Genomic DNA, 22,401 nt, shown 5'->3' with positions numbered 1-22,401 from the left:
CCAGCAGAAGGATTATGTACACAGTCCCTGAAAATGGTGGAGAAGTTTAAATCATAAACATCTATCCTCTTTTTAGCCAGTATGCATTCAAAACTGAATCATTCTTCAGAAGTTAGTATGAGAAATTTAAAGCTCTACTCTTCTCTGCTTCCTTAGGACATTATATTTGCATAGAATCTTATAATTTACAGAATTAATATTCTAATTGTAGCCAGTAATTTTAATCTTACAGTCGTATAAGTGAACACAGTAACAATTGGACCTAATGATACAAAAATGATTTCTATTTCCCAACCATTTACTTTGTTCACTGAACCACATTTTGCATGAGCAATTTTGCATTTCCTCCTCCAATTTTTGAAAACAAAAGCATTTGTGTAGAATATTTTAATTCATTTCAACATGCAACATGGGCTCTTACTGGTTCGTCTCCATATCATCTGTTTGAATGTGATGGGCTAGATGCAAGGATTGCTATGTGAAATTCTAAGATCTGTGTTCATGCAGGAGGTCAGAGTAGATGACCATAATGGTCGCTTCTAGCCTTAAAATGTGTGAATCCATGACATTTCCATTTCAGTCCAATGGCTGCCTTGCCACTTGACTTTCTTCAGTTAAGTGACAGGCAGCAAGCGGAGCCCAGAAAATGGATACCTTGATACAACTGCTAAGTGAAGATGTGATTATAGCATGGGTAGGTATGTTTGTGTTAGCTTTAATTTAGCTAGTACAGGTAACAATAGTAGTGTAGACATAGTGGCACCATCTAGCAACCTGAGTACATACCCCAGCTGGCTCTGAGAGCATGCCAGATTGGTGCCAGCTTTGCTAGAGATAGTATGCTAAAAATAGCAGCGTGGATGTTGCAGCATAGGCGGCTGCTCGGCCAATCACCCAAGCTTGTACATGGGGGTCGAAAAGGTTAGCTCAAGCCAAGCTAGCACCAGTCTGTCTATTTAGACTAGGAGGCACACTCCCTGCTGCAACATAGACATACCCGGGAGGGACTGGACTCTGATTGCTATGCCATGCTGAAGTCCATGCCACCACATCTACATAGATATTATTATCTGGCTAACTAGATCAAAACTAATCTGGTTGTGCCTTCCCATGTGACAATCAGACCTTCACTTTGCAGCACAAATGTATCTAAAGAGCTTTAGAAGTACAATTCCTAGAATTCTCTGGGTTTTCCACAATAAAATGATTGACTCTTACCAGCTCTTTTCTGAGTGTGTGTGCCAAGATCTAGGAAAATTAGGATTGTACTTCCTGTCTATTGTAGATCTCCTTTTTTTTTTCCAGTGGCTAGGAGTCTCTCTCTCTCTCTCCCTCTCCAATATAAGAGACAGTGTTCGCAATTACTGTGCTTCCTACTGTGCTCATTGTAGCCTCTTTTCAGGTGGGGTTCACTACAATCTTCCTGTATACTTAACTCCAACAAGAAAAAAAATCATTTTCCAACAAAAACTACAGAAGCTTTACTTTTCTTATTGGGGCGGGAGGGAGGGAAGCAAAAGTCCAATGATCAAACAAGTTTACAGACTCATTGCCAGCCATACATTGGTAAAAATACTTTACGCCTTCACTGCTTGGGAATCCAGGAGTATATGAGGGTAGAAAACATCCTTGACACATGCATGGGCAACAGATGGGTAAATAGAGGGATCAGATGCAAGCCTGATGAAGTCCTTTAGAGATTTCACCCTTCCACACTAGTATGACCTACATAGTGTCCAAACAGATGAGAAAGACTGCACTGCTTAGGTCTGATGGAAAAGACAGAGCTGAATTTAGAATACCGGTAGTAATGTAGTCCTAAATAGCTCACAGGCTTCCTAGTTGCCTCAGATGCATATCAAAGAGCCCTGCAAACCCTAAAGCAGGGTACTTTATGGATATGCAGTTTCATATCATCCGCCTCTGAGACTTTTTGGAAAGGCTAGAATGGAGCACTGAAGACAGTGTTGTTAACCCAAGCCAGGATCGGCAGGTGAGTTAATACCAATTCATGTTCAAAGCTATAAAACGCTGTTGTTCCAGATTAAAGTACTATCGTGAATAACTGACCACCTATTGGCAGGAACAGAGGAAGGACACCAATGCAGCTTGACTTTATACAGGCCATAATTTAAAATAATACAGGTCAAGAAAATCAGAAAACTCTAAATGGTGCCAAAGGTGCTTTGTGACAAATGCCTCAATCCTCTGGCCCAAAAAGGAGAGGCTGAGACTGGGCAGTGATTAGCTAGAATATCAGTATCAAGCATTTCTTCCATTTGAGCAAGGATCTAATGCAAAAGGTCTGTATCTTTCCCTCCCAAAAGGAGATATTGTTAATCCCTGACAATAACTGGTCCAGCACCCATCTCTTGCTAATATGAAGAGCATGGGTCTATATCACAGCTTGTATGTAGCATCTTCCCTACCACTTCTAGAGGTTTGTAAGCAAAACAGGCCAAAATTCAACTGGAAGGTCCTTTTACTTTCCTTTTAAGACTCTGTCTCCACAGACCTGCGGACAAACTGATTTGAATAGAACTGAATATGTCTGCAAAGCAACTTGATAATTCTTCACTACAAGTAATATTCACATCCGTCTCTTATCAGATGGAAAGTGGATTCAGGAGCCTGAGCACTACGTGGAAAAGTTCAAAAACAGCTCGGGGTTTATCTCCAAGACCCTGGTTTTGAAAACACCTACACACATGCTGAACTTTAACTATGAGTAAGGCTGCGAGTTTCTCAGGGAGGTCACAGATTCTGTGACTTTCCGCGACTTCTGTAGTGGCCAGCTGCACCGGCCACTGCTGGGGCAGTCTCAGGCCACCACCACCACCCCAGCAACAGCAGGAGTTTGGGTGGGGAGCTCAGGGTTGGGAGTTGGGGCGCGGGAGTGGGTGAGGGCTCTGGGTGGCATTTACTTTGGGGGTGGGGATAAGCTCCCCAAAAGTGGCACTTCCCCTTGGCTCCTAGGCCAAGGGGCTCTGTGCACTGCCTCCACCTGAAGGCAACACCCCCGCAGTTCCCATTGGCTGTAGTTCCCAGCCAATGGGAACTGCAGAGCCAGCACTCGGGGAGGAGACAGCACGCAGAGCTGTGTGACGTCACCATTTCCGGGGAGGTGTGGAGCTGGGTAGGGAGCTTGTCAGCCCCGCCAACTCCCCCCCCCCCGCCCTCCCTGCCCCAGCACCAGTCCCAGGACGCCCCCTCCCCCAAACACCCACAGCACCCCTTGTGTTGCCCCCCTCCCCAAGATTTAGTCGGGGGTATATAGTACAAGTCGTGGAGAGGTCACGGGTCGTGAATTTTTGTTTACTGCCCATGACCTGTCCATGACTTTTACTAAAAATACCTGTGACTAAAACGTAGCCTTAACTATGAGTAGTCCTGTTGAAGTCAAGCACATGAGTGTTTGCAGGACTGGGACCAACTGTCTTGCTGATATTCCAAGTACTGGCATTTCCCAGGAAAATATTTAAAATTACCATACCGTATTATTTGCATAATTTCAAACAACAGGTTAAGACGAGCCAACTCTTTTGAGTTGTGATCCAATCTTGGTTCGAATCAAGAATCCAAATGTGAATAGTATCTTGAGTACAAGCATTTGTTCAATAAGAGCTGATTTCTATAAACCCCTACATGTTTTTTTCCTCAATGTCTTTTTCTTAAACAGTAATTGCATCTTATTATTGCTTTGCATCTGATTACACTGTAGATTTTAATTGCAAATACTGTACTACACCTGAGTATGGGTTCTCTTCACTTAATCTTGATTTTTAGAAAAAAAAAAAGAGTACTGAACACAACAAGAAATCCTCACTCTGAGTTTCCAAAGCCTATTTAATCTATAAACATCACCAGTGTCACAAAATAAATGTTTAATGCCTTTGCTCTTTGCAAGACAGGCCTTTCCTTAAAGTCTCTACCCACTTTTTTATATTAAACAGTTACTCCTCTTAATTTACAACTTAATTTCACCATTCAGTTTTAACCTTTATCCTTTGTTTTCTAAACCATTTCAAACCTAGGTGTCAGCACGACCTGCAAAAGGTTCTATTTAACCACCCAGCACTCTTTTCAAGGCCAATTATGGATTGGGGATATGTGGTAGGGTAGCTACCGCTTTCATTTTCTTCCAGCTGAGGATGACTTGAATTTCTTAATTAGTAAAATCCACATTGCCAGAGAAAACAGAGAGTACATGATCTAGTTTAATCAATCATTTCCACTCAGTGTAGTACATTGCTGGCAAAGTATTACTGGGATCCTTTCCAAATGTCAAAGCTACAATATAAGGAAAGAACAACATTATTGTGTTGGTACGTATTTAGGACTAGTGAAGATTATTTCAGGATACAAAAAATGGCTTACCTTTTGTACATTTTGAATGAGAACTAACTCAACAGAAAGTAAACATATATTGGATTTAAATAAAAATACCACACAACGGTGCAATGAATCAAAAATATCCTGCTACATGCTAGCAGAGGGGCAACTAATTGCACCAAGGAAAGGTGCCAGCTGCAGAAGCAACTTAGTTTGCTTTTCATTCAGAGACGTATTTATTCCTTTCGTGGAGACTGAAGAAGAAAGGAGGAGTTTCCTGCATCTTATTAGGGCTTGTCTACACTGGCACTTTACAGCACTGCAACTTTCTTGCTCAGGGGTGTGAAAAAATACCTCATGGAGGTGGGTTTTTTTTAAGAGCACTGGGAGAGCTGTGCCACAACTACACAAGCCACTATAAAGCGCTGCCGCGGCAGGGCTTTAATGTTGCCAGTGTAGACAAGCCCTCAGAATTCAAATCGCTCAAATACTATGATGATGACCGAGACAGACATAGAAAGAGCAATATTACCAGCATACCTACTTACCAGTCACTCAACAGGCTCTTTCCATGCAGCTCGTTTAGATTCTCTGCCCTCTAGGGAATTGGAGGCTTGTCACCAATTAGGCTTGTCCCTATTTTTTTCCAAGGACCCTCCAAAGCTTAATTATTAAACTGTATGCAGCAGTTGCAGGGGCATTAACCCCTTGCTTACCAGGCATAAGCATCCCTTGAAATGGTAATATTTTAAAATATGCTTATACTCATTTTTGAATATTCCCTGGATCCTGGAATTAGCTGTGTTATTGTAAAGTAAAGGAAAGGAAAGTGACTATTCTCAAACTAGGAATACTAGAAAAAGGCATTTTCCCCTAAGCTCTTTGTACACTGGGCAAGACAAGACATAGTTCAATTCTCATTCCCATCCCAAAGAAACCATAACAGAACATTAAATACGTTTATGGTAGTCTAAGCGACAAAATGGTACTGTTTTGAACATGGCTATGCACTGCTGTGTTAAGTAATACAATGAACACATTATAGCAGACAGTGTAGATCAGGACAAACTGTGTTCAGCATTGTATCACTAATAATGAATAAACCCTCAGTGTGTAGAATTTAATCACTGTAAAGCTGCCATAGTACTGAATATGGTTTGTTCTGGTCTACACTGACTGCTAACTTGCATTCAACAATACGTAGAACAGCTCTGAGGGAGAAGAGGCCTGATTATCTACTGCCTGGCACCTTGTGCAGCCATGTACCCCTGTGCAAAGAAAGTGTCAAACTCTTTCATTCCTGTTTGGTTGCAATTTACATCCATCTCACATAGATGTTAAATGACCATATAAGATGCAAAGCAGGGAAGAATGATTACAGATTGGTTTTCATCATGTGGGATGGGGAAACAACTTGCACAGATTTTCATCCTTTTAACAAAAATTTAAACGGAAGTCAGAATGTCTTTGAAGTTAATAAAACAGCCGTTTTTATTAACCTTGTTACCACCGTCTCGGGAATGCTACTGCACATTTTGCTCGCAGCACAGTACATCTTTAGAATTAATTTGACCTTTTTTTAAATATTCAAACAGTTGTATTGAGTTATTGGGGGGTGGGAATGGTAATGGGTGGGAGAGGATACAATACTACAAATCTTTTTTGGAGATGCCTTCAACTTATATTTTGGACTCACACTAGCAATTGTGAAGGTTACCTTAAACTTAAAGAATGTGAAATATCTCTCTCCCCAGTTAAAGTAAAATGTGCACATAAATCAAGACCAGTAATACAGTCTAAGTGCAATGACATAATCTGTCTAAATATTGTGTTACCTCTGAGTACTTTAGTAGTCATCACCCCATAGTACTGTGCATCCAACCTGATTTAGCTTTTTCTTTTAATCATTATTTTGCTTACAGTGGTTAACAAATGTTAAAGGACCAGGTTTCGCTGTTATTTGGACAAATGACTGACCTAGCTACCTTGGTAGTGATTTCCCATTTTCAACATGGGAAAAACACAGACTGCACAACTTTGTATACAGCTGTAATTGACTACAACTACTACAAACAAAAACATTTTAAATTCCATCATGGGCAATATTTTTAACATATAAATGAAAGACACAAAATAAAATAAATATCATAAACTAATAAATATGTGACACATAATGTGAGTATACAAATATTTTCCAATGTCAGCTTTCAGATCCAAATTTACAAAAGCCTGGAAATTGCAGATGGTAATTCATATCAAGCTTCAGAAATTCTACATTTTCCTTGACATCCATCTATCCCAATTGTTGTTTCACTTCCTTATATTATTGATCTTCCTCTTACTGTTCCTACTCTCTTCTGTCATTCATTGTGATTGTACTTTTGTGCTTTCAGGGATTCCTTTGCTTGTATGGTTTACATAACTCTATTCTATGGACTTAAAAGTGCTCTTAAGGCGCAATATCACCACTGAAGAAATTCAGGGAGGCACTGTACTTCAGAAAGGCAGGCTCAGCTCCTGGAAATCCCAAAGTGCTGGGGTAGCATGACCACTGCATCACCTTTGGTGAGGGTGCAGTATTCACTTCCTCTCTGTGCCTCTGCTGGTGGATGTGGATGGGACCGGGCCATGGCTCCATCTTTCCTGAAGCTAGCTCTGAAAGGCACTGCCTTGAGGACTTGCACAGTGCACAGCTCCTTGACAGGGCAAGAGGCACCCTGTGTTTTGATCTCTCCCTTGTGCCAGGCAATATATGGTTCTACATGTTTTTCTTCATATACAGTGTGTGTGTGTATGTGTGTGTGTGTGTGTGTGTAGTGTGATAGACCCAGTCCATTTGGGTAGAGCAGAGTAGCCTTATTGGGATCGAGGAAGTGCAAAAGGATCCCCCCCAGCCTAAGGTTGGTTGATTAAGCACCAGCGCTCTCCCTCGAAAGGAGAGGCACTGGAGTAGTCCTGTCCATCTCCGGAGCTGCTCTACCACCCTGCTCTCTAAACTGTGCCAGTTCTCCGGTGGAAACGGATGTGTGGCAGAAAGGTAAATGCCGAGATGGAGCAGCGGACCCGCGCTCCACCGGATGGCCTGAAGCACGGGTGGGAGGGAGCTCGCCTGCTGCCAGTCCCCTACCACCAAGCCAGAGCTCTTGACCCAGTTGACCCGGGCAAAGGAGGTTGCTGAGTAGATGGCCTGGCAAGCCTCCACCCACGCCAAGTCACCCAGGTCCTGGACCACGAGGAGCACATCGACGGCGTATGCCGACAGGACCAGCCGCAGCTCCAGCTCCAGCAGCATCAACCTCGTCAACCTCCTGCGGAGGAGACAGAGGAAGGGCTCGATCGCCAGAGCGTACAGCTTGTTCGAGAGTGGGCACCCCTGCCGTACTCCTCGCCTGAAGCTGACCAGTTGGGTCAGGGTCCAGTTGAGCCTGACAAGACACTCTGCGGAGGCGTACACCACCCGGAGAAAACCCACAACCTGGGGTCCGAAGCCAAACGCACGCAGAGTGCTCAGGAGATACCCATGGTCCACCCTGTCAAACGCCTTCTCCTGATCCAGGGATTGGAGGGCAAACGACAGACCGTCCCTACACCCAAGTTCCAAGAGGTCCCGGACCAGATACAGGTTGTCGAAGATGGTGCGGCCTGGGACGGTGTAGGTCTGGTCTGGGTGGATCACGTCCGCCAGCATGGACCCTAGCTGCAGCGAGATGGCTTTCGCTACGACCTTGTAGTCTGTGCTGAGGAGCAAGACGGGATGCCAATTTTGTAAATCGTAGAGGTCCCCCTTCTTCGGCAATAAGGCGAGCACGGCTCGCCTGCACGAAAGAGGGAGGACTCTGCTTTGCAGAGACTCGGCCCAGACGGTGACTAGGTCTCAGCCGAGGACATCCCAGAACACGCGGTAGAACTCCACGGTCAGCCCGTCCATGCCCGGAGATTTATTGGTGGGCATGCAGCGGAGGGCTTCCGAAAACTCAGCCAGAGTGAGAGGCAGCTCTAGCCGGTCTTGGTCGCCTGCGCTGACCATCAGGAATTCGTCCCAAAGCACTCTGCAAGCATTAGGATCGGTCGGATCCGGGGAGAAAAGCCCTCCATAGAAGGCCCTGGCCCTCCCGCACATCTCCGCTGGATCCGTGAGGGGGTGCCGTCCTCTGCTAGGAGGCAGGTGATGTGCTTCTTGGCCCCCCTCCTTTTCTCCAGGGTGTAGAAGAAGCAGGAGCCGCAATCCATCTCCCGAAGGAGGCGGATGTGGGATCGAACAAAGGCACCCCGGGCCCAATGGTCCTCGAGGGCCCGGAGCTCCTCCCGCTTCTCCCGGCATGCCCCGCAGAGGGATGGATCCTCGGGGCTGGCGGCCTGACATCTCTCCAGCTCTAAGACCTCCCGTTCCAACTGCCCTATCGCTGCATCCCTCCATCGGCTGGCGCCCCGGGTGTAGTCACGGCAGAAGAGCCAGGCGCGCACCTTTCCCAGGTCCCACCACCGCCGCACCGAGGGAAAGGCACGCCGCTGCCCTCACCAGGCCAGCCAGAACTCCCGGAAGGACGCCACGAAGCCCACATCCTCCAACAAGCTGTTGTTAAAATGCCAATAGGCCGACCCTGGCCTCTCTGCACAGAGAGAGACCGTCACGGTGGCTAAGTGATGATCGTAGAATGGGGCCAGCCGGATGCTGGAGGAGTGGGCCCGTGAAAGGTGGAAATGTGATAAATAGATGCGGTCCAACTGGGAGTGTCGCGACCGATGGGCCTCCACCCGGACAAAAGTGAACGTTGAGACGTTGTCCGGGTGATGGTCGCGCCAGATGTCCACCAAGGAGTGATGGTAGACTATCTCCCGGAGGATGTCCGCGGCAGCCAGGCACTGCTCGGTCCCCGAGCGGTCCCGCTCCTCGAGGGTAGTATTAAAGTCCCCGCCCAGGACCAGGCACTCACGAGGATCCAAGGTGCCGAGGAAGGCGGATGCCTGCTGAAAGAAACGCAGCCGCTCCGGGCCCAATGTCGGGGCACAGACGTTGACAAGATTGACCACGAGCCCCTCCATACGGATCCGGAGGTGCAGCAAGCAGCCCGGCACAGCCTCGGCGACCCCCAGCACCTCGGGCCATAGGTCGGGGGAGAACAGGGTCGCCACTCCAGCCGTACGAACTGTGAGATGGCTAAAGTAGACCCTGTCCCCCCATTCCAGCCGCCAGCTATCTTCGGCAGCCGGATCTGTATGGGTCTCCTGCAGGAAAACCACAGAGTACCCCCTCCCGAAGGAAGGAGAGCACCTGGTACCTGCGGAGATCCATCCTACAGCCCCAGGTGTTTAACGTTGTGATGGTGAGAAGTGCCATGAGGAGGGCTGGGGGGGATCCTTGCCGGCAGGGATGCTCGCGGTTCCCAACGGGCCACGCAACAATCTGTGACCTACCCCGTAGGTGAGTAGAGAGTCACAGAAGAGGCAGACCCGCTGGTAGGACGCGGCAGCCTGCTTCCCAGTCCTTTTACCCTCCCCCATGAGGGCCCTCGCAGCCTGGAGGATTTGATGGAAGTCCCCCCATCGCTGGAGAGCGAGCTGCACCTTGTTACAGGAGCCCCGGACATCCTCAAGGAACTCCCGCAGCTCCTCTCGCAGCGTATGGGGGGGCCAGGGTCACTAGCCCCGGCTTTCCTCCGGAGGGACCACTGATACAACCCCATGGCCCACCGAAACGGGCAGGCAAGGAGCAGACCCCTGACGTGGAGCCCGATGGGCTGGCGCCACGCAGCCCCCCTCAAGCCCCGGCTCGATTGGGGGCGGCGGAGGGAAGATAGCAGCCCCTAGTGAGTCGGGACTGGGAAATACAGAGGCCGCTCCCTGTGGGCTATCCTCTAGGAGCGAGGAGATGACGGCCCCAGGGGCAGCAATGATATCACGGGGGGTGGAGGGGACAGGGACGGGGTTGACATCAGAGACAGGGCAGGGATCCAGAGTGGGAGCAAGGCAGGGGTTGGGTGCAGAGTCTTGGAGAGGGGCAAAAGCTGGATCCTGGGCCCTAGTAGCCAGGCCGCTGGGAAATGGCCCCTCTCAATCGAGCTCTGGGAGCTGGGGGCAGGGAAGGGGGCCCTCTGTGATGCTGGGCTCCGGCACAATGGCCGGCGTAGTTGCCATGGCATCTTCAGTGGGGTCCCCGCCCGGGAAGGAGGTCGGTCGCCACTTGCCCACGAGGGGCAGCCCGTGGGTCTCGGGTCCCAGCCGCACGGCACCAGCGGTTGCCTCGGTGGGCTTGGCGGCCAACAGCAGGGTGCCACCCACAGCCGGGCAGACGGAGGAGCCCAGGGAACCCTTGGAGGCGGGAGTAAAAACAGTGGTTAGGAGGAGGGAGCATGGAATCTCCTCGTAGATGGAAGGGAACTCTCCTTCCACCACCCCAGAGTTTTCCCCGCCAGTGCCCGAAGCGATGCTTGCCTCAGGGCTCACAGGGGCTCCAGAGGCTCCATCGGGGGCCTTGGAGGGAAAGGACTCCAATGGAGGGGCGGTACTGCCCTCCCGTGCTGCCACGTCTTCCCCAGCTGGTACCGGGGGATGGAACGCACCCGCGGGCAAGGCAGAAGGCTTGGCATTGGTGCCCCCCTTTCTGGTCTTCCGGGGGGCTCCCGCATCGGCGGAAAGGAGCAGAGCTCGAGCCTTCCGCTTCCCCGGACTAGGGCCCAGCACTCCATGGCATCATCGGGGGGCCGGCTACCAGGGGCTATGGCTCAGGGACTGTGGGAGGCAGTGGTGGGGCAGCATGAGGGAGGGAAGATTCCCCCTGCGGCCGGCCCTCTCCCATGCCCAGCGGTATCCCTACCACACCCTCCTCTAGGGGCCCTGCCAGATTGCAGGCAGCAGAGGCAGGGCTCTCCCGCTCATCTGTGCACGCTGGGGGAAGCACCCCTTGGGACCGAGGGGGAGCACTGGTGGACTGAGTAGGAGGAGGGGCGGCTTCGGGTGCCAGGCAGCCAGGGGCGCCAGCAATGACGGGGCCGGTGCCTTGCCGGGGCTCGGGGGTCCCAGATGTCTCTCCTTGCCGGGCCAAGGGGCAGTCCCTCTGGATGTGCCCCATCGCCAGGCAGAGGTAGCACCGGGCCTCCCCCATGGAATAATGCACCCGGTAATGGGCCCCCTGGTAGGGGACCAAGAACAACCCCTCAAGCGCCTCTCCGCCACATGCCGCCAGTGGCAGTTGGAGCTGCACTGGCCGGTGGAACAAGAGGATGTGATGGAAGGCGGGGTCGTTGCAGCCCAGCGAGAGAGGGCTCACGACAGAAATGGGCTTCCCCAGGGTCGAAAGGGCGGGTAATAGGGTGGCATTGGGAAGAAAGGGAGGGACGGAAGTCAGGACCAGGCAGACGCCCAGGTCCTCTAGTGGCTCCAGGGGGGTGAACATGTCCCCCATCGCCAGGCCCTTCTCCACCGCCTCCTGGGCGGCGGCCTCCGATGCTAAGAAGAAGACGACCTTGCCATACATTTTGGAGGCTGCCACAAAATGGCCGTGGGCCCCACCACCCTCGCCAACGCCCGCACGTACGTCTCCACGTGGGGCGAGGCGGGCACCAGGAGGCAACGGATGCCGTGCTTCCTGGTCAAGGTCGGGAAGGGGCCCCAGCCGCTATAGCTGGTAGCGGAGGCGGTGGGTGGGAGAGATGACTTAGCAGCAGGAGGGGGGGCTGCCGCCACCTGGGCGTATGCCCTGGGGGCCGGTGGAGGAGCACCCACAGAGCTGGCGGAGGGAACAGCGGGGCGGGATGCCGCGGCCGGTGGAGGGGCCGTGGCAGTGAGGGCAGTCCCTGCCATGGAAGGGCCTGGTCTTTTTGGCAGGGCCCTTCCCCTTCTTCCTACCCTGGCCCTTTACACTGGTTGGGGGGCTCCCCCAGAATCTGAGGGGGCGAGGAAGGTGGCAGCAGTGGAGGTCACCCCGGTGCCTGCCGCTGCCGGCGCCCTGGCGGGGGCAGTGGTCGGTGGTTTGGTAGCGGCGGTTAGGGTAGAAGTTCGGGGGGTGGGGGGTGATGGAAGGGCAGGTGGGAGAGGAGCAGCTGGGGCTGCTGGAGGGGCCCCACCCGCCATGTCCCCCATCATAATAAGCAGAGAGGGAGGGGAAAACACCAGAGAGAGGAGGGGAAAGGGGAAGCAGGTCGACCACTCCTCCCTGCTAGGCTGCAGGCAGGGGAGGAGGGCACCAAAAGGGGTGGGCTGGACAGGGGGCTATCAAGGGCTCGTGGGGGGCAGTCACTGACTCAGAATGGAAATCCGGCTCCTCTAGCTGCACTAGGGGAGGGGGGTCATAAGAACGTTAGGGGGTGCAGTGAGATGGGGCAAACTCAAACAGGCGAAAGGCACAAGCGCATGGGGGGTGGGGCATGGGCATACTGAATAAGGGACCAATCAGGGCAGGGGTACCACATGGGGAGGGGGGAGAACCAGGCTGGAGGTAGGACAGGGAACCAAGGAGCTAGCTTCAGAGGCCCAGCAGCAAGAGCAGCCGTCTCCCTCCTCCCTCCAGGCCAGTTGGGTTCAGCAGAGGAGCAGAAGGCAGTGCTTCTGGCCACTGAATGAACAGTTTTCTGTTCCCTGACTGACCAGAGCAGGGGCTGCTCCAGGTTAATGAGAACACCTGACTCCAATTAACCTGCAAAGAGTCAGGTGAGGCCATTAAGCTAATGTGACCACCTGACTCTAATTAAGGGCCCTCTGATAATATAAAAGGGCTCACTCCAGTCAGGCAGGGAGGAGCCAGAGGAGAGGAAGTATGGCTGAAGGGCTGGTTAATGAAGACACCCTCAAATCATTGGTAAGGGAGAAGCAGGAGAGCTGTGGGGAAGTGGCCCAGGGAAAGGTAGCAACTCTGGCAGTGAAAGGTTGGCTGCCAACAGCTGCTACCATTGGGGTCCCTGGGCCGGAACCCAGAGTAGAGGGTGGGTCCGGGTTCCCCCCAATCCACCACTACAGAAACACCTCCTGGGAGGGGAAAACAGGCCCCTGTCAGGACAGGAGGCTAAACTGTTTGGTATGAGGCCAAACCTCCTTGCTGGCTTATGATGAAAAGGGCTCAGTAGACTGTATCCCTGGCCCTGGAGAGAGAAGGGCTACATGGAGGGTTGCAGTGAGCCTCTGAGGCTAGCATAAACCGCCTGGACGCGCGGGACCCACAGGGACAAGATCGGAGCTCTGCCACAGTAGATACACGCAGATTTTATATTCAATCAAAAGTTATTCAGGAAAATGTGTTTTTCTCAGTAACTGGGAAATTACAATGGACAGTCAATTTTTTTGCTTTAGAGCTGCACCAGAACCATAACATATGTTGTTTTATATATAAATATAAAAATGGCTGCCTTGGAGGAATCAGTCTGTTTTTTCATGGAAATGAGTAGTCGTGTTTTTAAAATGCCCGCATAGTAGAATGTTGCTGATTCACACTTTGCAACACACAAGTATGCACAAAAATGTTACTTCTTCCCATTTCTCATCAAGGATTTCACAGCAGTCTGTTGTAGTAAGGTCTCTGTTTAAGGCTGTATTCTTTACAAGATATACTAGAATACATTTTTGCACATGATGAAGTATTACTATAAATATTAAAACTGAACTACACTTGTCAAATTAAATGAGCAAAGAACATTAAAAGAACTAAACAGTATTATCCTGGTATCCTTTATTGTACCTGTCACTTGGGACCTCGGCTCATATTTCTGATGCAATTAAAACTCCGAATGAAGCCACTGACTTTTGTAGTACAAGGGATGAAGGATTCAGCCCTTACTAATTACAAAAACTCAACAGTTCATAGGGGGTGCCCATCATTGGTGCAAATCACTGAGGTTCTGATGTCATTTTGCACCTGATAAACTTCAATGGCCTATCATGTAAATGTTGTATTTACTAATTAAATCTATTTCAGCCACCCAGTGTAAAGCATCTGGAGTTAACTTTATAGTCTATTAGGTAAAAAGAGAGGGAGAAACTCATTACTTACCTTCACCAATTCAGTATAACCAGTTTCCTTTGCTGTCCACCAAGGCTGAGCTTTTAGTCCATTAACATTGTAGAGAGAGCGCTGCCAAACTGATGCAAAGTGTCCTCTCTGGTGCCCAAGCTCATACCACCTGTATGCCTAGCAGATTGCAATTGTTAACAAACAATTTACATCAGCCCAACTTCAGCAGAAAAGAATAATCTTAAAAAGGCATTTCAACACCTCTGAATGACACTCCCTCTTGACAAAGCAACAGGCTTCCTAAAGGAGCATCATTTTATCCTTTAAGATAGCCTGGTAATAAGCACTTAAGAAAAAAATAGAGTAGATAGCTCGAGTCAACCAAAGTTGTGAGACATTCCAGTCTGTAGTCACCAAGACAGGTGAAAACCAACCCATGGTAATTCACTAAGAGGACGGCTGTTACAATAGTTCAGGGGCTAACCTTGGACATGGGGGACTTGAGGGTTCAATCCCTTGCTCCACTTGAGCAAATCACTCCCCCCCCCATCCCCAGTTCCCCATCCATAGAACAGGGATGACAGCACTTCCCTAGCACACAGGGATGCTGTGCAGACAAATACCATAAAGACTGTGAAGCACTCAGACACCATGGAACCAGGGGCTTTGTGAGAGAGGAATCCTGATTCCATACTAGCCAACACACCACACTTACCAGACCAGGAGGTGACCCCCCGAAATTCTCCCTGCTCTCCAGTCCCCTCTCCAACGCTTCCCTGCTCAAGGCAGTGCTGCCAAGAGCCCCTCTCCCAGACCTCCTGAAACAGAGGACCCACCCTGCTTGCCCACCCCTCTTCTACCATGCCTCAGCCACTCTAAGCCAGCTGGGGAGCAGAGGTTGAGGCAGGGGAGAAAGATCAGCTGGTGCCAGAGAGGAGACCCAGCTCCAGCATCCTGACTGCCCAGCATGGGAACAGTAACCCCTAGAGGCAGGGGCTGACTGGCAGCTGCCTTCTCCCCACCCAGTTCCATATGACTGTGCACATTTTGATTTATTGAATCAATTATAAAGACCCATTTGATTGCAGCCAGTGTGCCACAGTTTGCTAACCACTGCTCCACAATAAATCCTGTCTAACTCTTATGCTCTTGCTTTGGTCTGATCCTGCAAGCTTGACCTCAGTGGGACTACTCACATAAGCAAGGAATCGTAGGCTCTCACCCTCTATCAGCAGGCAAGGTTAATTTTGCCTTTTTCTGCCACTAAAGTACAGATCCAAGGAGAAGAAAAGATGATCTACTCCAAAGAGAACTCACCAGAAGGTGGAACACTGCGTGTGTTTATGATGTTGTATTAATTATTATTATTATTTGTATTTCAGTAACACGTAAAGGCCCCAGTTAGGCACTCTGTGCTAGACTGTACAAACATAGAATAGAAAACAGTCCCCTTATCCCTTCTGTTACAATGAATCCCTGGCTGTACACAGTAACTACATCTGAGGAAGTGAGCTGTAGCTCACGAAAGCTTATGCTCTAATAAATTGGTTAGTCTCTAAGGTGCCACAAGTACTCCTTTTCTTTTTACAGTAACTACAGTCATCTAGTAAACTGCACACATATGGCACAAAGGACGAACACCCAAGATTGTTTGCAGTAGAAATACAGATGTTTAACATTTAAGCGAAAGGACAATCACTTTTGGTTCTCTCTGTAGGTAAGCTTATAGACAAAAATGAATACAATCCAACTAAGCACATTTGACATTCCATCCAGTATAGGACAGTAATGCCAGCATACTAAACTGCCCCAAAAAGCCTAGAGAAGTAGAAACAAAAATAGAAGTGTTTCTTGTACAGGAATCAGATACTACAATACTGCATGCTTTGACTTAATCTTAGCCATCACCGATTAAAGAAGCTATTGGATTTCTTCACATAATGGAATTCCTTCCTAAAAAATCTGATGTGTCATTTTAACCAATTACTTAATACACTTTTGTTCAAATAAAAAAAGTACTTTACACTTTAGTGGCTGAGTTGGATTTCAAAGACAAGTTATTAAGCAACCATCAAGGACTATGAAACCAGAGAGAATTATTTCTTTGGAGGTCTATGTTTAAGTTTTCATCACTCTTAAAACGTTGGATGATACTCTGGTGTATAAAACTCTGATCTATGAAGGATAGAATTGCTGCAAAATGTGCTCTTACAGTAAATGTATAAAGCACTGAAAAGCCGTGTTGACAAATAGAATAACAGTGGACAGCCTTGGAGCTTTTCCTTTTGATTGCTACAAAATATTACAAGTTTCTGAGAGGAGATTTTTAAAATTGTGTCTTTAGGTATGGATCATAAAAATGTTATGTATTACCTTGGGTAATCTCCAGTATATCTTTATAGTTTAAGTTTATCTGGGTTAAGCCTCTGAAATGGAAACAGGATGATTTTTTAACATATGTTCCTCAGCCTGTAGTTGTAACAACTATGACTACTAGTAGACTTTATATGTTCATTTGCAATATACCTAAAGCTAGCCCAGGTGACAAGAGTTTGAATTACCTGTTTGAACTACTGACTGTGGAGAGAGATCACTAGTGCTATTTATGTGTAGGGATGTATATTATTGTTAGCCCATATTAAAAACATTTTTATTTCAAATACATCTGTCAATGTCGGGAAAGATTAGACGGAGCCCACTCTATAATTTAAGATAGCTGCAACAATAAACAATGTTTTCCAATTGATTAATAGTCTGATAATTACTTAGTCCATATAGTCCCCATGAAAAATCATTTTCTCCACTTATTCTTTACATAGTACTTTCCATTTATTTTATATTTTTTTAATTCAGTGTGCCATCTTATAGGATTATTTGAGTTGGAAAGAGCCTATTCTACTCTACCCCCTGCAATTTACCAAAGATGAATTGCTAATTTAGCCCTAATAGATGAATGTCTACTTTCTGTGATGACAATTCCGTATGTTCCTTATGTACTGATCTCTTTCCTTGATTAAATCTTGAAGTTCAGCAAGTCTAGCAAGGCCAGTGAGAAAAAGTTAGATTAACAGTGGACTTTCCCATTGTGATAAATTTAACAGTCTGCTCTACCCCAAGAAGTTCATTCATCATTGATTAGATCTTTTTCTACAGAACTTTGGCCTTCAACTCCATATACATTAGTACAAATCCCTACTTGGGAATTAGGATGGTACAAATTAATTGTGTCTGTGTGGTATCGTTAGCCACACATAATAATTTAGTCCTCTAGTATAGTCCTTACAAGCAGGATTCTTCTTCTTCTCCTTAATCTTCTCCACTTTGAGCATAAAAGCATTTCAATTTTGTTTTATTTATATATATATATATATATTAGTACAAATACAAATTAGTAAATATATATATAAAGGGGAGGCCAACTAGTTCTTATTTGCAAATTAATTTTTAAATCCACAAGAATTCAGCAGAGGGATATTTTATTAAACTTCCACAGGAGATAGCCCAACTTTAAAAATTGAGGTGCTAAAATATTGTCACCTGGATCTGGAGATTTAGCTTCAGTCTAATTGTTCCATGAGGAGTTATAATCACAGTTCTATAAGATTTTCATAAAATAATTGAAGGTCAGTCATATTTGGTTATCTGGTTCCAGTTAAGATCACAGCCAAAATCTGATTATAGCCACTGGTTTATGTTGACTACAGAAATGCCATGAGCAGATTCATTTGTTCCAATGATTGGATATAAGATACACAAGAGGACTGCATTTCTAAAATGGCTTGAATGTCAATGCCTCTGAAATATTTTTTGTATCACTGATAAACAACACACAAATAGAAAACTTCTTGTTTTCAGCTGTCCATATTCCTTATCAAAGAAACTTTTTTATTTTCCTGTCAATATTAGGATTCATAGTTTAAAAAATACCCAGGTCTTCTGATTTCCCCACAAAAGAAGTAGGGCTAATCCACATGTGTAACTTTGAATATACTAAATTCAATAAATCAGAAGCTCTCTTGGTTTCCATCATATTTTGTGCGCATTATGTCCTGAAGAAAAATCCTCAATATTTAAGCAAGGATCCTATTTTACTGATCTGCCTGCTAATTTAACACATGAATGATTACAGGAAACCAATGCACTGGTTCCAAGTCCTGCACTACTTATATGTCTGTTGCAGTGAGAGTCCTACTCCCATTGTTGAGGTCGAAGGGAGTTTGTTACTTTGAACCTGTGAACAAACATGCACACATACTATATTCATCTATTTTTGTCCCTGGGGGAAAAGTTCCTGTAGTCCAGAGTTGGTTCTACCTTCAGTGGTAGCAGCATATCTTTTAGTCAAACACAGACTTATTAGTCAAAAATTTCACTCATTGAATCTGTGAATTCCTCTGGCTGCCCTGCCTACTCCTTGGTTTGCACTGGTTATCTTTCTGTGCCCTTCCCTTCCACTCCGGTGGATCAGGATTTAACAATGGGTTGCTGTGCACCCACACTCCAGGCAGACTTTCTGCTGCTGATGTCTTACAGTCTGAGCACCACCACACTCTAGGCTGTTAAACCAATGGGACTATTCACGTTCCCAATGTTACGACCATGCTTAGGTGCTTTTCTGGATTGGAAAAAAAGCGCTCAGCACCTTGCAGGACTGCATTTTTTAGAATAAGGGATATGTAAGACTCGTACCTCTTTGCTTCCAACTCTCTGCAGGGCATCACCTAAATGAAAATAAAAGCGTCCATCATCAGTGCCAGGGTCACCAGACTCTAGGCCTTCCTAGAGAAAGAAATAAAAAGAAACACCAGTAAAACTGAGTTAATTTAGCTGTTACAGTAAGGTGTCCATTCAATCCAAGAAATAGACATGTAAAATATCACTAAATAAATATATACAAGTAAAATTATTTGTTATCCTGGAATTTAGGTTCATAGAATCATAGAAGAATCATAGAAGATTAGGGTTGGAAGAGACCTCAGGAGGTCATCTAGTCCAACCCCCTGCTCAAAGCAGGACCAACCCCAACTAAAGCACCCAGCCAGGGCTTTGTCAAGCTGGGCTTTAAAAACCTCTAAGGATGGAGATTCCACCTCTCCTCTAGGTAACCCATTCCAGTGCTTCCCCACCCTCCTAGTGAAATAGTTTTTCCTAATATCCAAACTAGACATCCCCAACTGCAACTTGAGACCACTGCTTCTTCTGTCATTTGCCACTACTGAGAACAGCTTAGCTCCATCGTCTTTGGAAACCCCCTTCAGGTAGTTGAAAGCTGCTATCAAATCCCCCATCACTGTTCTCTTCTGCAAACTAAATAAGCTCAGTTCCCTCAGACTCTTCTCATAAGCCATGTGCTCCAGCCCCCTGATCATTTTTGTTGCCCTCCGCTGGACTCTCTCCAATTTGTCCACATCCTTTCTGTAATGGGGGGCCCAAAAACTGGATGCAATACTCCAGATATGGCCTCACCAGTGCCAAATAGAGGGGAATAATCACTTCCCTCGATCTGTTGGCAATGTTCCTACTAATGCAGTCCAATATGCCGTTAGCCTTCTTGGCAACAAGGGCACACTGCTGACTCATATCCAGCTTCTCGTTCATTGTAATCCCCAGGGTCTTTTCTGCAGAACTGCCACTTCGCCAGTCAGTCCCCATCCTGTAGCGGTGCATGGGATTCTTCTGTCCTAAGTGCAGGACTCTGCACTTGTCCTGGTTGATCCTCATCAGATTTCTTTTGGCCCAATCCTCCAATTTGTCTAGGTCACTCTGTACCCTATCCCTACCCTCCAGTGTATCTACCTCTCCCCGCAGCTTAGTGTCATCTGTGAACTTGCTGAGGGTGTAATCCATCCCATCATCCAGATCATTAAATGAAGATGTTGAACAAAACCGCTTGATACCGGCTGCCAACTAGACATTGAGCCATTGATCACTACCCATTGAGGTTGAATGAATAACACTTACTTCAGTCAAAAAAATCTTAGAAACACTGTGGTTTTTTCAACTGCATCTTCCTTCACAGCCCTCCCCCACAAAAAGAAGGTTTTTTGTTTTTTTTAGGAAGCCTGGAAATTCCAAGACAGGGTTTCACTTTACAAACTTTCCTCCCAAACATTCAAAAGTATGCAGATGAATAATTTGGATTACTCAAGCACCTTAAGGTTGGCCCCATACTGCCAATCTCAAAACAATCAGAAACTCAAACCTGTCCATCACATAAGATCATTCATTAGTGACCAAGGAAACATTAATACTTTATGCTTGAATCTTGGATATATAAAGGTGTCTCACTTTACAGATCTGTGCAGTTATGAATATATTCTGGGGTAGTATAAATAGTTATTTATAACTATTGTGCTTATAGCTAAACCCGTGTTATCACAATTCCCCCTCCCCCTTTTCTACCATTTTTCTACCAGAAAAATGTATTTTTCATGAAAGAAAGAAAGAAAGAAAGAAAGAAAGAAAGAAAGAAAGAAAGAAAGAAAGAAAGAAAGAAAGAAAGAAAGAAAGAAAGAAAGAAAGAAAGAAAGAAAGAAAGAAAGAAAGAAAGAAAGAAAGAAAGAAAATGACTAATACGGGAATTCCACCTTCAAATATGGAATGCTCTCTATTATCTTGTTTTCTGCCTTGAGGATGAAGCCATAATGTACTTTAGCAAAGCCATCATTTGGAGCCAGACTCAGGACCTGTTTTAAAGCAAATAAATAATGATTACATATTCATTTATGCATTTCTTTTCAAAATTAATTTAGATTGCTCAGAATGTGACAGACCAACAATCGTGTTAGGATTTTGTGGTTTAAACAAACACTATCATCTGCTAACAACTCTCTAAGAATCACTTGACTTGGTCAGGTTTTTCCAGGCTCCTTCATGACATTTTGGTATCTCACTACAATAATTTATGTGTACAGTAAAACAGCGTCAAGCACATCTTTATAGTTAGAAATCACAAGCTGCACAAATTAACATTATCTGCACTTATCTTAGCAGTTCAGCTACATTTCTTTATTTTCTTTTCCTCCCCCTCATGTCTCATAGAGCATGTCTTCACTGCAGAATTAACTTGAGTAATCTACACTCAAGTTAATTCTCTTGAGTTAGCCTTGTTCAAGTGCGAGTGGCCACATTGTAAAATAACTTTTCAGCTACTATGACCACACTGCACTCACTCGTGTGTGGTGTGAAGACTTCTAGGGGCATATCCCATGGTTCTCTGCACTGCAGCAAACAGAGCTGCTCTATGAATTTTTTCCCAGTGAGTTGTGGGATAACTTATTTGTCCTTTCCTTGGCACACAGAGGGAATTACATCACTCAAGTGGAGCTAGCCTGTGTCCTCACTGCAGCATGGCTGTGTTACCATGTGACTGACAAGCTGTGCAAACTCAAGCTATAGCCTATAACGCCTGACAGGCTAGCCCACTTGAGTTGAAAGAACCACCACATTCAAGTTAAAGGGTTTTTGTGTGTGGATGAACTTGAGTTGGGGACAATGCTCAAGTCTGCAGTGAAGACAAGCCCACAGACAATAGAGAAGTGAGATGTTACTTGGGATAGATTGAAGTGGCTTGGAGAATAGGCTTAGAGAGGATATTTGTGACCGAGGGACCTCTTGGTGTCCGCTGACAGAGGGCACTGGGCTGCACAGAGGTTACAGGGATCTTTGGGTCTGGTATCTACATAGTAGTTCATCGAAGCATGTCATATAAGGTATGTATAAAAGTCTGTCATACTGGTCCTCAATCATTGTAAAATGTGTGTACAGAGAATATGTAAGGAGTTATGTTTATATACTGAAACTTATGTTCTTCAGGTCTGTGGCTTAGGGCAAAAAAGTTAAGAAAAGTTTCTTTCAGGCAAGAAACCTTTATCTGTCCGTCTATATGCAAACTGAGTATCGTATGGTTCCCAATGGACACACATTACCGTCACAGCAAAATGTTAATCAAGTGATCGTAAAGTCTCCAGGGGAGGCCCTAGACAGGAAAACACAAGCGGTAGGGGTTATCCTGTCACAAGTGCGGACAATGGATTTTTCAACTATAACTGTAGAGACAAAGAAAGTATAAATCTTTCCACTGAGGAGGCAAGAGTACAGCATGGTTGTTTCATGAACGGAGGATCACA

The 22,401-nt window shown here is 46.6% G+C and overlaps 1 protein-coding gene across 12 annotated transcripts in view; it reads right to left on the bottom strand.

Annotated features, from left to right (window-relative positions):
• ASPH (aspartate beta-hydroxylase) overlaps window positions 1-22,401 on the bottom strand; it is a 206,679-nt gene that overhangs the window by 13,573 nt on the left and 170,705 nt on the right. For all 12 annotated transcript variants that reach the window (XM_073331031.2, XM_073331032.2, XM_073331035.2 and 9 more), the window contains 3 exons: window positions 20,860-20,958; window positions 18,962-19,051; window positions 14,312-14,449 (listed from right to left, as the gene is read on the bottom strand). In XM_073331031.2, coding sequence (XP_073187132.1) covers window positions 14,312-14,449; window positions 18,962-19,051; window positions 20,860-20,958 — 327 coding nt within the window. The remainder of the gene's footprint in view (window positions 1-14,311; window positions 14,450-18,961; window positions 19,052-20,859; window positions 20,959-22,401) is intronic.

The sequence above is a fragment of the Lepidochelys kempii genome, chromosome 2 (assembly GCF_965140285.1).
Source record: "Lepidochelys kempii isolate rLepKem1 chromosome 2, rLepKem1.hap1, whole genome shotgun sequence".
NCBI classification, from domain to species: domain Eukaryota; kingdom Metazoa; phylum Chordata; order Testudines; family Cheloniidae; genus Lepidochelys; species Lepidochelys kempii.
The sequence above is the reverse complement of the archived record's forward strand: the minus strand, read 5'-3'. Positions and strand labels throughout refer to the sequence as shown.